The sequence below is a fragment of the Eulemur rufifrons genome, chromosome 2 (assembly GCF_041146395.1).
Source record: "Eulemur rufifrons isolate Redbay chromosome 2, OSU_ERuf_1, whole genome shotgun sequence".
Classification (NCBI taxonomy): Eukaryota; Metazoa; Chordata; class Mammalia; order Primates; family Lemuridae; genus Eulemur; species Eulemur rufifrons.
Window position 1 is genome coordinate 71,322,594 of NC_090984.1, and position 16,837 is coordinate 71,339,430.

Sequence of the window (16,837 nt, forward strand, 5' to 3'; positions counted from 1 at the left end):
ATGAATGAATGAAAGCCCGGAGTCACATTCAGACTTGATGACACCAACTTTTATGTACAGCATTCCTCCCACCCCCCAACTCATGGGGCTCAAGTGCCCAGATTATTAAATGCAAAGAAATCAACTCTTTTAGCTGGGAAGCTAAAGCTTAGAAATGAAATTCTGAGCCACATGGCACATTTTAGTACTGTGCAAAGAGGTTTATGATTTAAAATTGTTAATAGTCAAATATGTAGAAAGCAATGTTTTGGCATTTTCCACTAGTGTAACACTAATGTACAGAGAGGATTACAGTGGGATTTATTTAACTTTCACTTTTTAAAATAACAACAAATCATAGTTCACTAAACTCCTTATCGCATGATACTTTGGATGGAGGTGGGGAAATGAGGTGTTTTAGTTATGAGTTCTCAGCCTGGTAAGAATTATAACAAAATAAAAAAATTAATTCTAAAATTATAATGAACAAAATGTGTCTTTTATTTAAAGACTTAGAAGATAGTTTCCAGAGTCTTGATTAATAAATTAATTATTTATTTACTAGTATAATCTATATCTGGGAAGTGCTAGCTAATAGGGAATTCATTTGGCAAAATGCTGGTTGACATTTTGCTGAATATAATCAGAAGAAAATTGGACAGATACTGAATGTGATGAGACTTGGGAAGAACAGTCCACACCTTTTCTGCTCTACTGTATTTCCTGGAAGTTTTAAGTTTTCCCTTGGCATTGAGATCCTTGTCTACACTGCTGAAATCATCATCAGGATTTTGGTCACTGGTGACAAGCATGCCTGCTCTGGCAGCAGTCTACTAAGGTGACTTGGGCAACAAGGCAACATCTCTTTTCAGAATCATTTCCCCAAATAAACACTTCACTTTCTTAATATAAAGCTGCTATCATATTATATATAAACTTAAAATGCCTAATTCCTTTTTTTCTAGAATTCTGTTTGATTATGATCAGACTCACTGGGGCTCCAGCTCTAAACCTTTTAGCCATAAATTCTCTCCCTACTTCTTGTTAAACTAGTATCAGCTAATATAGCAACCCTCTCAAATGCCAAGATATCCTTTTAGTATCTGGTAAAAGGCAAAGAAAAAAAAAAAAATTCTTCTTCCTTCCCTCTCTCCCTCCCTCCCTTCTTCCTTCCTTCTTTCTTTCTTCTAATTCAATTAATAGACATTTACTGAGGGTATGCTATGTGCCAGACACTATTTTAATCTCTGGGGATACAGCAGTGAAAAAAAAAAAAAGCATAGATTATGTCCTTGTTCTTACAAAGCTTACATTTTTGTATGTCCTTTATAAATGGAAATGGAAAATAGTAGGAAATAGCCTAGCTGTTGTGATACTGAGAGGGATAGTCATATATTTGGAAATGTCATTTATTGAGTAGATTGTGAAGGGGAGATATAAATTTTTCTGAATTTTAAAATTTTCCTCCTTCCTATTTTGAAGGTTAGAGAAACCAAATAGTTTTAAACATAATGATCTATTCCATATAAAAAAGTCTGATGGGGGCCGGGTGCGGTGGCTCACGCCTGTAATCCTAGCACTCTGGGAGGCCGAGGTGGGTGGATTGCTTGAGGTCAGGAGTTTGAAACCAGCCTGAACAAGAGCGAGACCTCTGTCTCTACTAAAAAAAATAGAAAGAAATTATCTGGCCAACTAAAATATATATAGAAAAAAATTAGCCGGGCATGGTGGTGCATGCCTGTAGTCCCAGCTACTCGGGAGGCTGAGGCAGGAGGATCACTTGAGCCCAGGAGTTTGAGGCTGCTGTGAGCTAGGCTGATGCCACGGCACTGTAGTCCGGGCAACAGAGCAAGACTCTGTCTCAAAAAAAAAAAAAAAAAAAAAAAAAGTCTGATGGGGACTTATGTTGATCCAAATTTAAAAAGGACAAATCTAAGAATTTATAAAATATTTTCAAATATGATTGAGAATAAACATAATATTATTATGATTAACTAATGACTCCCAATATGACATTTATCTAAACATGATGCTCCATTTTCATTTCATCTGTTCAGGTGGTTTTTCCTGGGTCTTGTTGGAAGGCTCCTTGGGAGAACAGGACAACATCTTAGTTATCTTAGGATACCCAGGGCTTGGTAGAGTGCCTGGTACGTCGAAGCAGGTGCTTAATAAAACTTTTCATTGAAATTAAACGTTCAGATTGCTAATAAGGTCGCTTTGCAAACTGGCAAGATAAATATTAATAGGTTACTTCCATAGTTTCAGAATACCATGATGTCTTTAAAAAATAAATGAATATTTAAGCTTCTGTTTTTCTTAAATAATGCAGAACGCTTAGTAGCTTAAGTGTATTTATTAATTATAGAATAAATAAAGCTTGTACTTGTGAATTTTTTAAAGCATTTAGTAATGTGACTATATATACATCCTATTGCTCTTCCTGAATTTTTTTCTTAAACATAACCAAATTCATCTTATTGTAATAACATGTGCATTAGAATAAATGCACAAATTTATATAATAAAATATATAAATATTTATATAATTTATGTAATAATTTGCATAATTCATTTCATTGTATGTAATTTCTATCTGCTCAAGCCTTTGGATAGCTGAAGAAATGGAGGCATAGACACTTCTTTTGTGTTATATGGAGTAGTTGTCTCAGAGTCTGAAAAACAGAGTTGGCTTCATCAGTGTGTGACTTGTGCTGCCGCACAGGGCCTGCACTTAGAAGAGACGAGCCCCATGTTGATTTAAAGCTCTCGCTGTCTTGACGTTGTTAATAATTTTTGAACAAAGAGCCCTGCGTTTTTATTCTGCACTGGGCCCCACAAATTACTTAGCTGGTTCTGGCTAAAAAGAATCTCAATGTATTGGGAATAGAAGCTCTCTCATGTCATCCAGGACCAAAGTGTTTATTGCACTCAATTTCTATATTTCATGAGCTCAACAAGAGAAGAGCTCCAAGGGCCACTGGAGTCAGAATTGTCGGTCACTGGGGGAATCTATATACACTGTGACCAGAGATTTCAGACCAAAAAAACATAAGCTTCTACTCAATAAATGAGATTTCCAAATACAGTGAGACCTGGTTAACAACTTCGGTTAGTGAAGTGAAAGCGATGCCAACAGATGGTTAATGTGGAACACATGCCTTGGATTCAGCTGTTACTTGAGAAAGTCCTGGTCTTTACTAGAATATGGGGACAAAGGCAGGCACAACTAACTTTACTGAAGAGTCTGGTTAGCCATATTAGAAATATTTTTGTGATTTATAAAAAGTCCTTTAATATTTTTCTACTAAGCAAAATGAAGAACTGAATCCCTGTGGGAAACTGCCTGCATGTAAAAAATGTTTCCCCAACTGGTGCATCCAGGATTCCAGTTTTCACCGTAAGTAAGCAATTTGATGGTGGGGGAAAAGTCTGTGTTGCTATAGCTTAAAAGCACATCCTGTGCTACTTTTATATTGTAGAAGTTGAAAGTCTGCTGGCATCTGTAAGTTAACATTTAAAAGAAATGAGGATGATGATGATAATAACAATTATCATCATTATTTTGCATCAAAAGCAAATGATCTTAGAAGAGTTGGTTTACTACCCATCCTAATGAACCTACGTGAATTTAAAAATTAATATCTAGGTGACATTTAAATTTTAGGCTGACAGTTTTTCCCCATGAGTGCAAATTTGTTTAGAACATGAAAATTGTCCACTTTATTGAGAAAGTTATGCTTCTGAGATAAAAATTAAGTAGTAACATAGTTTCTAGAAATTCTTATGAGTGATAAATGGAGAGCATTCGGGTTTAATGGTATATTCTACAAGAAGATAAATTTTGGTGTCAGAGTTTGGTTCCAATCTCTGCTTTACTACTTAATGTGTGATCCTGGGCAATTTGCTTGATCTTTCTAGGCCTCCGGTTTCTGGATTCGAAATAGGTATAGGCTGATGTGAGGATCACATTAGATAATGGATGTAAGTGTTCAGCACAGTGACGAGGACATGAGAAACATTCTGGAAATAGAGCTATTAGCATTGATAGGATTTTTTTTCTCTAGGACGTTAATCTCTTAAATAGTTACCTTATTGACAGGAATAATGTTTTTGACGTTGAAGTAGAAGCCAAAATAAACCATGTTGAAAACTCCATGACGTCCCAAAGTTGCCGTAAATCCTTTGTTGAGGCCCTGGAGCCCCAAGCCTTCCTTCTTAATGATGTGTCTTGCATAACTCATAGTGGATGGTTGCTGAAGAAGAGAGAAGCAAAGCCAGAAAAATCATCTTTGGGACCATGGAACACAGTAAATTACCATAGTAGCTTCCCTCCGAGCCAGAATTATTAGGGACTTTTCCCCCAAACATGAATAATCATGCCTAGATCTGTGCTTTTTAAAATTAGAAAACCCCAAAAGTAAACAAAATTACATGCATAACAACAGGCTTTACAGGAAAGATAGTTGGCAAAGAAAAAACATCTTTGGTGCTTTGGTGGAATTAGTGAAACTGACGTTATGTACTATCACCACTTTCAACATGTAAATAATTATGTCCAGTTCTGGCTTTATCCACACTGATGGAGAGTATTCACCACATAGATAAACTGGTAATCCACAACTGCACATAATCCAGAAGGAATTTATATTTGGCTCCTCAATCCAGCATATTTACCTTTCTAATTATGTTTTCCTAAAGCTAATGTTACAGATAGTCTTGATTCCATTACCTCAATGGTTTAAATTGGTGCTAGGTTAGAAATCGCCCATAGATAAATCGCTGTTGATTGTCCACGTCCTCAAGGAGGTGGGCAGTCAGTGTGTGTAGCACTGCCGTGATAAATTATAAATAACGGTGTTGGGAGTACTGGGTTACCTCTAATTTCCAGTCCTCTGATTACCCAAGGCTGAAATACCCTGACTGCTGGAATCTAGTCTATTGCTACCTTTGGAACTTGCTGAAGAGCTCACTGCAATTTGCTCTGAGGTTTAAATTCATTACAATACAATTAAAGTTCATATGGGTTCTTTAAAAAGTATGAGTGATTGTGTCCTTTTTTGGAGGTACTTTAATAAATATATCTTTCCCTCTCATATTTTGACTGAATAGTACATAGGGGAAAGTGTTCGGTGGGTTTTTTCCCCCACCCATGAGATAAGCACTGACATACATTTGTTTGATATTTCACTGAAGCAGGTTGCTAGAGTGGTCATGGCAGTCGGGTGCACTTCTAGACTCAAAGTATTTTCTTTTCATGTGCAATTAAGGCTACATCCACAGAGCAGTACGCCATGGTATACATAGCAGAATAGAATAGAACAAATCCAATAAAGGCTTTTCATCCAACTTGTCTTTCTAATAGCTATATAATTAACATGACACATTCAAATGAGCTTGTTTATGTAGTAAATCCTATAGTTTCTGCTGATAAATGTTTTAAAAACTCTAGCTATAATTCTATCCCCAACTTCATCTATTCATTTAGAGGATTAACTACGATAAATTACTTTAAGCTTAAGGAAACACTTCTTTGTAACATGAAAAAAACATGTGAGAATGTATCTTGAAATAATAAGACATATCATATAGGAACACCAAAAAATTTTCCAAAGGTTCAAGTTCACTCCCTGTTCTACAATATGAGACATTTTTGTTTGTGTTTTGGCACATTGACTATCAATCTAAATTATTTATTTTCGTTTTTAAAAGAGACAGGACAAGTTGAGGAGAAGCTCATTTCTGTTGGAAAGACCCTAAAAGTGCTCAGTAAACTGTCTAAATACCGTTCTCTTGCTCTGAGGGAAGCCGCCTAGGGGCAGGGGAAGGAGAGGAAGCAGCTTTCCTGGGGATGGGAGGAATAGGGCAGGGGTTAGGCCACCTGGGCCCAGACTGACCCACACAGGCGCTCCCTGCCTCCAACCTAAGCCTTTTCTCCATCCTCACTCAGCTGAGGCCCTGAGAGTGGAAGGGATGAGGAGGTCAGGGGCAATCTAGGTTCTAGAGCAACAGAGAAACCAGTGGCTTTAAACCAAAGTGCAAATTACAATGGCTTTCCCTTAAAAAAATGGGTCTAAAGATGTTTCTATTATTTAAAAATCTTAGTTTGCTAAATCATCAGAATTAGGACAGCTAAGCTTAGTATTAATTTGGAAATAGCATCTTTCTTACCATCTTGAAAAGAGAAGACTTCTACTAGATCTTGGTAAGAGTTTACAAGTATTCAAATGGCATTTACTGATTATCTAATTTCTGATTTTCACTGGCTTGGGTGCTGGGTGGGTATGAGAAATTGTAACACATGGATTTTAAATTCAAGTGCTTTGTTGAGTTTGAACTCTAGTTATCAATTTACATCAGAGGGGAGCACAGTAATTAGAAATAGGAGCTTGGAGCCACTCAGCTCCAGGTTTGAGTCTCAGCAATAAGGCTGGCTAATTCTGGCAAGTACTTATCCTCTCTGATTTATTCTCATTTTACTGATTTGTAAACAAGGTTAGTAATAGATTTTTCCTCATAGGACTGTTGTGATGTTAAGTTAGTCAGCGAAATCAGTCCATTGTAAACATTCGCTACATATTTAGCTGTTAGTAATGGCAATTATGCTGACAGTCATAAAAATAATTATAATAAAAAAACAGGTATTTTCTTTGTTAATTGAAGGCAGTGGCAATCAAAAGGTGTAGGCTGCCTTGAGGGAGAGGAGGACATATTTAATCAGCTTCCTCCTTCTCATTCGTTATGGCTGTCCTTTCCTTTTCCCAGAGTCCTGGACTCTTGAGATGAAGTCCACCAGAAATTCATCCAGAATGCAAGATAACAGATCTGCTTCCTCTGAGGCCCAACCACATCCAAGCCCTGGTCTGGAGATCTCATTCCAGGGATAGTGCCTCACTCCAGGAGCTTTCCTCTCTGGAGCAGTAGATCCTGTAAATTGGCCTCCTCCTAACCCCTACAAGTTAGCATCCTGGCTAAGAGCCGTCCACTTGGCAAGTCTCTGGGCTGTAGAAGCAAGGCAACACAGCAGCAAAGGTTGGGGATGGCCTAGAGCACACTTTTATACATGTTAGCAGGTATCTGGAACACAGTAAGTGTTCATCACTGTCAGCCATTATCATAGATGCTCAGTACTTGACATATAGCTTGTTATTTAATCCTCTGAACAGGTATGTGAGAGAGGTATTATCACCTCCATTTGACAGATGAGGAAACTAAGGCTTAGAAGTTCAGTTACTTGTCCAAGATCACAGAGTAAGTGATAGCACGAGAGCCCAAACTGTGGTCCCTTGGACTCCAAGTCTGCTTTCATGTGCTGCGTGGTTCTGCCATCTTCACACATCTGATTGCTTATCTCAACAACCCTGTGAGCTGGGCAGCAGGTATAGTCTCACTTTTCAGGTGAGGACACCAAAGATTGTTACGTACGGTTCCTAAAGTAAAATGCTGCTGATAAAAGGCTAAACGAGAATTGTGCATCTAATCCAGTATTGTTTTTTCCACACTCATTTCTGTTATGCACAGATGATAAGATTTTCAGAGTTTGATAATCCAACTGATATAGGTAAAAGATAGCAAGTTGGGGCCTTGGGATAAAGAAAAACCAGAACTCAAATGCCTACAAAAATTAGAAGTATGATGGTGTGTTTTTTGCTTCATTCAAAGGCATTGTACCACACACATGTAAGCAAATATTTAATTAGAAAGGCAAAATGTGACTTCCACTAGGATGCTTAAGTAGGAAAATATGGAATCATTTTGACTAGATCTCTGTAAACACAAGGAATTTTACTAAACTTATTTGATTACTGGGCTTCCATTTCAAAACACCATGGTGTCATCAGAGAAATGATTCCAACACTATCCAACCCGGCTGGTCACCCACTAGTTCAGTTTCCTTCTAATATTTAGTTTCACTCCAATTTTCATATTAAGTTACCAATTGTGGGCCAAATTGCATTCTAACTTTCCTAGATGTGCCTTTCATTAACTGCACCTGAGCTGCGAGCATGGAGGAATAAGTGCATTGGGATGAAACTTATAAAATATTTTTTGCTTTGATTTTTATAGAAACAGATATGCTGATAATTTTTATATCTACCCATAAAAATATTCCACAGTGGTTATGGAATATGAAATCAAATTTCTGTTGAAAAAGTTACTATGAAGTTTAAAAGAGAAGATCCTAAGTGAAATAGGCTAAACACAGAAAGAAAAATATTGCATGATCTCACTTATATGTGAAATCTAAAAAAAAAAAAAAAAAAGGTCAAATATATAGAGATAAAGAATAAAACAGTGGTTAGCAGGGGCGGGGGGGTGGAGAAAAATGGGGAGATTTAGGTCAAAGGATACAAAGTAGCAGAAATGCAGGATGAACAAGTCTAGCGAGCTAATGTCCAACATAAGGACAATAATTAATGAAATTGTATTGTATTACATTAGGGATTTTTGTTAAGTAGATTTTAGTTGCTCTTGTCACACACACGAAAAGTATGATGTGAGATGATAAATATGTTAATCTGTTTCACTATAGTAACTACCTATATGTATCCCACAACGTCATGCTGTAAATCTCAAACATACACAATATAACTTACTGAAAATAAAAATGAAAAAATGAAAAGAGAGAATGAGAAAAAAGAGAGAGAGAGAGAAAGGATTCTTTGCCTAAGCAGTGTTCCAGGCACCACTCCAGGGCACTGACTCCTCACTGAGAGTCCAGTACTACCAGCAAATGACTGAGATGATGTATGGCAGCCTGAGTTATTTTTTCTGGAGTTCTTCCATCCATCTACTGACCATAGCTGTCTCTGAGATCACAGACAGAGGTTTTAGGCAGCAGGCAATTGTTCCCTGGGTAAACAGCAGTAGATACAGGCATGGGTGTGTCAGTGGATTTCCTCCATCTCTAAGGCCAAAGAAGAGCTGTAGGCACACCACGTCAAAGACAGCACGCTCCACACACATTCCTTTACTTGCTTCTTATGGCAAGGTGGATTTGTTGCATTTGAGAGCCAAAGGAATAAAGGTGTTGCATTGCATTTCGTCACATGGCTGGAAAGCAAACTGGATGAGACCTTTACACAATGGAGGGAGTGTCTGATTCTGGGCCTTCAGAAAAATACTGCTTTGTTAAAAAAGAGGAGACCCAGTTGCTACATTCAGGTAGGAAAATATTCCTGCTCTTTAGGAGATAAAAGATCACCCATACTTTTCATTACTCAAATCAGGTCTTGAAGCATTTTCATACATTTGAAAAAATGAAAAATAAAAAATAAAAGAAAAACCTTCCTTTTATGTGAGAACAAAATGTAAGCGGAAGGAGAGGAATCAGGCTTAAAAGTCCACATTTGTACAATTCTTTTAACTTAGATATCTCATCAATTTGTCATTTCAGTTTGTTTTAATAGGGCATGATTATGGACAAAAAAAGACCCAAAATATAATTATAGTCTAGAGTTTACGTTAGATGAACAGATCTATTTTTAAACAATCTGTGAGTGGAGAATAATTTGCTGTCAAAAAACCCACCCAGATGCTGAGCCACAGCTATGCCAATACCAAGTTGCTGACCAGTGATCACCCCTAGAGCAGCACAGGGCCCTCCAGGTGAGGAGACGCTGACACTGCATCTTGCCCCTGCACTGCTGGCAGAGCAGGAAGAAAGAAAGGTGAGGGTGCTGTGGCCACAGGGGTTACTGATCAGAGAAGACCGGCCACAAAGAAGGAGGCTTTGCTTTTTCATGGTTTAACAAACACTTCTTTTGCTTTTCCCTTGAGTGTCTTAATTATCCAGGTTTCTTTTCTTTTTTTTTTTTTTAATTTGAATAGATTTAGGGGTACAAGTGGTTTTCGTTACATGGATGAATTATATAGTGATGTCTGGGTTCTTAGTGTACTCATCACTCGAATAGTGTACACTGCACCCAATAGGTAGTTTTTCTTTCCTCATCCCTCCAACCCGTCCCCCTTCTGAGTCTCCTCCAACGTCCATTGCGTATGCAGGACTCTTTATCCCAATGAAAGCAGCGTGGTTGACTAGAAAGAGACCTCTTTGCTAATGCTTGGGTTTTTAGAGCTAACTTCATTGGGCTTTATTTTCTCCACTTTCAAAATGGAGATAAAGCTGCCAACCTTATGGAGATAATGGGAGGATCTGAAATATCAAGTGAGTGTGAGCAACAGGAAAATGGAAGAGTTCACAGTGGGATGGGGTTAAGGGAGATGTTGGCAAAAATCATCAATTAATTTCTCTTTCTCTAGCTCTGTATTACTTGATTTGTGAAAAAAACATGTATGATTTTAGCAATTTATAAAATCATGTAAAAATTTTCAAAAAATAAAATAAAGGGAAAAACAGGTAAGGCAACTTGCAGAGTGTCTGGTATATAGTAGATGTTCTATAAATGGTAGCTATCATTACTACTTCCAAATCCCAATTCTGAAAGCAAAAATGTAGGGTTCCTGGCACAGCTGAATGGAAGACAAAATTTATTTTCTGTAAATAACAATAGAGAGGTAACTTGGCTGCTGCCTTAGGTACTGCCTGTAGGGATGGATTCATATGCATAATTTTCTTCTCTGCCCACAAGACTCATAGGCTGGAAAGGAATAATTTATGTACTGAACAGTTGCTAGGCAGTGTTTCACACAGTAATGCAGGCAAAACTTGAACTTAACTCATTATATCATCATGTGTGTTGACATGTCCTTGAAGCTGGCTTCTTACACTATCTGCAAACAGAGCCACATGCTCACTCTCTATGTAGCTCAACTTCTTCTCTCTCGCTGTCTTGAGAGAGATGATCACAAAATTAAGCCCTTTAATTCACTTTATGTTGACCCTACATAAAATAATTAAACTTAGTTAAACATTTGTTGATTATCTATTAAGAGAATAATCACTAAGCTTTGTGTTATATATTATCTAATTGGTCTCTATTAAATTATTAAGATTTCAAGATAAAGCATGTAAAACTATATTTAGTGGTATTATCCAAAACCAGAACCAAACTCTGAACTAATTTTTAAAAAATATCTATCTTTAAAGATTTTACCATCAATTGCATATTTGCTATCTGTTCATTGATCCTTAAAATTATAATCAGAGCAAATAGGTAGAAGACTAATTATTCCTTTCTTGAGCTGAACATCTTTAAAGGCTAAATAGAAGTAAAACAGGCTTTTGCAATTTCCTAAAGGTTTAGTTTCATATTTGGGGGTGAGAATGATTATGTTCATATGTAACATAGACAAAAAAATGACAGAATAGAAGGAAAACCTGTGCCCCAGCCACACATCAGAAGCAAATCCTATAGACCTCAAGGGAAGGAAAACATAACCCTTTAGCCAAATAATAACTTTGAAGTAGATTTCAAAGTGGAGAGAAAAACTGGGAAACAATTCATACAAGATTTTGCTCCTGGGGAGAAATTCACATTTTCCAGGCTAGCAAAGAGCATGCCAGCCAAACACAGTTTGGCTTAGCACAACTGATAGGGGTGTTCTAGTTTTTATAAATATACAGATAAAAAAATGAATGCACCCAGTTAGAGGGGAGAAAGGTCCTATAAGGACAACAAGCTATAAAGTAAAACTTTTGGCAAGACTAAATATGCAAACCATCTCCAGTAGAGAAATCCTTGGGCAAGCTTAGTCCTAAGACAAAGAGACTGACAAACCAGAACAACTCTTTACTTGGGTTCAGTTTGAAGGATGGGGGGAAATTTGGTTGTATCCCAATTTTATCTGTACATGTTTTTACACCCACTGAACCAAACCAGAGCATGACAAAGCTGTGATTACTTTGCTCCCCACAGAAGGTCAACCATATTTAAATTAGAGACCGGTTTTCTTTATTCACTGTGAATTTTAAGATGCTGGCCAAGATTCTGGTATTGGAATTGGAGCAAATGTGGCAGGGATTATAGCCTTTGAATGATATGGTGGTAATTTAAAAAGTGTAGGCGAGACAAGCACACCTATTAAAATATTTTATATTTTAAAATAGGTTGGAAGGATATGAGGGCAGTATCAGGAACCAAATTAACCACAATTTCCTTTAAATTTTTAGAATAGTTTATGGCTAAACTGAATGGGAAGGCATACTTTGTGGGAACCACCTCTGACTGGCTAGAGAACCAGCCTAGACCACAGAGGAGAGACCCTGGGCAGCTGGAGCCAGCACAGTATCTGCTGTTCTTGGGAAATCCCAATGGGAATTGCATTTGGAGCCCCAGGACTACAGTTCCCATCAATAAGCTGCCAAGAGCATAACAGAAAAAGCTTCTGCTCTTTGCCAGCACTGCACTTGGATCCCAGTTCGAGGGGTCCTTCCCTGGACGCCATGCTTCAGAGAGCCCATTCTGGCCCTCTGCCAGCCATGCTCTCCCCACATGGTCAAGGGGACACCCACCTATACGCCACCCCTCCTAGAGCTCTAGACCATATTCTCTGTATCTAGGACTGTAGCAGTTCTTTTGTTCCACCTTTATTACTTTCCCATTGCCTAGAAGACTTTAAGTATAATATTAAGTGTCATATTGGCTATTGTTATCCTTGGCTGTCTCCCACTGCCGAGCCCCTCTCAGTTGCAGGAGCTTCTTAGGAAATTTCATATTTAAAAGACCACATTGACTCACCACCTCAGGCTGGAGAAATAGGAAAATCCAGAACACCCTATATAGGATTCTATGATGGTTCATGTCCTGAACAATAGACATGCTGCCTAAGAAACCTATCCAAGTGGCAGGAAAAGAGTTCTCTACCTGAAAAATAAGCCTCTATGTGGACACTGCTTTGCTTTTCTTAAAAGTGTTGTAAAGCCAGGGGTCATTCTACGTGCAGCCCATCTGTTCAGCATTCTGCCATAACTGGTAGCTGTAATTGACTGAAAAGGCTGAAAATGAGCTTACTTTGCAACCTACTATGTAAAGTGACTAAGAAGGCTTGATCAAGAACCCATGTTAACTTTATACAATTATTGCAGAGGAAGAATATCTTGATTGAGGCAAAATTCTTCCCAAAGTAGCCTCAAATATTTTTCCTTTCATCTCTAACTTCTGCTGCTAGATACTAGTTATTTACAGCAAACAGATATCCAGCTACTATGGACCTGCATCTGAGTTTAAATACCTTGTCAACAGGCACTATAAGCACGCTGCCAGTCCTTTGGACTTGACAAAGAATGCCGGCTGAATGGATGTCACTGGGAACTGAGGATGACTGCAGGCACATTGAGGGAGGAGACTGATCATCACTCAGTAAGTTGTGTTTGTTCCCATAACTGGAGTCAGCTGTGACTGCTCAATATTAATTGGGGCAATATCTCAAAATAAATCTGTCTCCATTTAAACTTAAAGATTTATAAGATCGACTTGCATCTAGAAATAGTTATCATTGGTTGAGTGCCTACCATTTGCCAGGCTCTGTGTTAAGACCTTTGTATATATTATTACATTTAAGTTCTCATAAAAAGCACATTGTAATAACTACTAACATTTATTAAACTATCACTACATGCCAGATTGTACTGACAGCTTTATATATATGTCTCATTTAATCCCCACTATCCCATCTGATGTGGCTATTACTATTACTTTTTCCTAACAAAAGAGGAAACTGGGTTATGGTCAGGGTAGAAAACATGAGGCTGTCACATGGTCAATAACTGAATCCCTCTCTAGGGCTTGTGCTTCTAACCACTACACAGAAATGCCTCGCTGTAAGGAAGAGGGACTCATCACCACTGTTTTACCAAACAGGGAACTTTAAGTACCTTGCTTAAGGCCAGACTCTTAGAAAATGGCAAAAAGCATGATGAGAATTTCGGTGTGTCTCCCCAAACCTTGAGTCTGCTTTTCCAGTTCTCCAATTGCCTTCCTATTCTAGACAGCTCTGATTATATGTGTTCTTCAATGATTGGTGCACAGGGTTTAGACTTTGTTAGAAATTATAGAGCAGAAAAAAACAACAACGGGGATTCCTGCTGATATAAATAAAGCCATGGCACCTGAATTATGAAAGGTTGAGCCCCAAAGTGGGCCAGCAAGTCATTCCCACCAGCTCAGCGGAGAAGGTTTTCCCGGAAGGCAGGGCTTGATCCTAAAAGAACCATTAAAGCATTTTCTTTCGGATTACATACTTTTCTATTTTCTAAATAAAGAAATTTTCTACAATGAGCATGTATTACTTTTAAAAGTAAATGTTCACAGACAATACATGGATATACCCTCATGTTAAAACATACAACTATACAAAAAAACCCTTCTCTTAAACTCTTACCTTCTCCTCCCCTATTCCAATCTCCTCTCCAGAAGTATGAATTTTAGTATGAATTCCTTAGACCTGAACTGTCCTATATGGAAGTGACTAGCCACATGTGGCTATTGAGCGCTTGAAATGTCTTAGTTGAGAAGTGCTATAGCATAAATTACACACCATAATTTAAAAATTAGTATAAAAAAGAATGTAAATATCTCACATAACTTTTATATCAGTTACATGTTGAAATGACAAACTATAGACGCAGTAAAAAGATCAGTGGTTGCCAGGGATTAAGGTGGGGGAGGGATGAACAGGCAGAGCACAGAGGACTTTTAGGGCAGTGAAACTACTCGGCATGATACTACAGTGGTGGATACTTGTCATTATACATTTGTCCAAACCCATGAAATGTACGACACCAGGAGTGAACCCTAATGTAAACCATGGACTTTGGGTGATAATGACATGTCGATGTAGTTTAACCAACTGTAACAAATGTATTATTCTTGTGGGAGATGTTGACACTCGAGAAGGCTATGTGTGTGTAGGGACAGGGACTGTACATTTTACTCAATTTTGCTGTGAACCTAAAATTGTTCTAAAAAAGAAAGTCTTAAAGGGAGAAAATAGATATATTAGGTTAAATAAAATATATTATTTAATATTAAATTAATTTCACCAGTTTATTTTAAATTTTTTTTACTATAGCTACTAGAAAATATTGCTTACATTATATTTCTATTAGATAGCACTGCTCTAGAGTCTAGATCATTTTTAGTGTATTTACATACACATATGTAAGAAATATATATATTTTTGGTGTTTTATAACATAAATATGCATTACTTTTATACTTGGATTAATTTTTTTTTTAGAAAAGCATAATCTTTACATGCAGTGGACATTAAATTAATTCCTTTCTTCCTCCCTTTCTCTTCTTCTTCCTCCCTGCCTCACTTTTATACTTGACAACCCATAAAGCCTTAGAGTGAAGGAAGTGATAATTATTCTTGGCCTACAAATGCTGAAGTGCACACACCTAATATCTGAGTTAAATCAACACAGGTATAGATTAACAAAAGGGTATCCCCTTGCTGGACAAAAGAAAGTGCTAGTCAATGGAGGAAGTTTGTGGCATTATCCAGTCCTAAACAAAAGACCCATGAGACAGCTGAAAAAATGACCAGTGGTTATTTTTTAAATAACTGGATCCAAATTTTCTATTCTTATCATGTCATCTGTTCCTCTCAGACATTTTTTGCAATAGGCATAGTCACATGACTTTATGTTGAGTGACCACTGACTGCTAACTACTTACGACTAACTACTGTTTCAGTGTGATCAATATTGCCTACGATGTGCCACATCAGAACACCCTCAGTGCAGCTACTACATTCTGCTAGTTGCTTCAAATAAATGCTGATGCATGTGGCCTGTGATCACTATTTTGCTAAGTTCTGACTGGTTGAAGTAATATTAAAAATATTTTATAATATATCTAATAGATTTTATTTTAAGTAAATACCTGACATTGTCTAATTCAGTGGATTCTGCAAAAGACCCCAACCACCCTCCATCTGCGAAACCCCTGCTTAAAAACATGGCAGAATATACATAATTTACACAGACTGCACTTGTGTAAATGAACTGGGAGCACATATACATGCAGCATATTCTTGTGTTAGCCTGGAAGGGTGTTTATTGTGTTCTAGCAAGGCTTCAGCACATGCAAAACATTAGCAGCTCTTACTTGACCTCAGTGTAGAACCTCCTTGAAGGCAGAGGAGAGAAAAAGAACATTAGGCATGAGCAGAGGTGCTGCGATAACTCTTACGATTTTCATTCCTGTGAGTGCTCCTTGGTGCTCTGTCCAATTTGGGTCCCTGTGGTTACATGTTGCCTAGATAAAGGACTGTAATTGAAGGTCTGTTTATTCCTTTGCCCACTCATTGCTGCTCCAAGACACGCTTCCTTCCCAATGGGTAAACTGAGGCATTGGATAGGGGTCTCCAAAATTTTCTTTCAGTGGGTAATTCTCCCAGTTTAGCAAACCAAGCTTTCCTTGAGCAGATTGCCTGGGAACTGTTTTAAATGCTCCATATTCACAGGACATTTTCAAAAAGTTTCTTTTTCTGGCCCCTATTCCTCACTATCTTTTTCCTTTATTCAAGAAAGAATAGAGAGAAAGCAGAACAGAAACAAAAACTAGGGGAATACAGAGATTTTCAACCTTTTCGGAAGTGCTATATACTGTTATATTTAAGACAACCTTTTGAAACTTAAAAAAAAAAATTCCCCTGAATTAGCACTGACTTCATCTGAGTAGATACCATCTGCTGTAACAGCCCAACCCTGTCCCCCCAGGTCTTGGCAGCTACAGGTGAGTAGGGCCCCCCATTTTCCCCACACCCCTGCCCAAGAAGCTGCCAGGAAGCTCTCAAGGCAGTATCAGCAGGCAGGAAGTGGGGTGGCGGTGAGGGGTCTCCACCCATTAGCAGCTGCTTAAGCAGTAGGCAGGGGAACTTTTCTGCAGAAAAATCCAGATCAGCAGATACTTCAAACCAATTTATACCACATGCTACCCAGTTGTGGAA

At 37.9% G+C, this 16,837-nt stretch overlaps 1 protein-coding gene across 2 annotated transcripts in view; it reads right to left on the minus strand.

The window, feature by feature from the left end:
* The window catches only part of SLC25A21 (solute carrier family 25 member 21), a 454,686-nt gene that overhangs the window by 22,559 nt on the left and 415,290 nt on the right, over window positions 1–16,837 (minus strand). For both annotated transcript variants that reach the window (XM_069464356.1, XM_069464346.1), the window contains exon 7: window positions 4,070–4,234. In XM_069464356.1, the coding sequence (XP_069320457.1) occupies window positions 4,070–4,234 (165 nt within the window). The remainder of the gene's footprint in view (window positions 1–4,069; window positions 4,235–16,837) is intronic.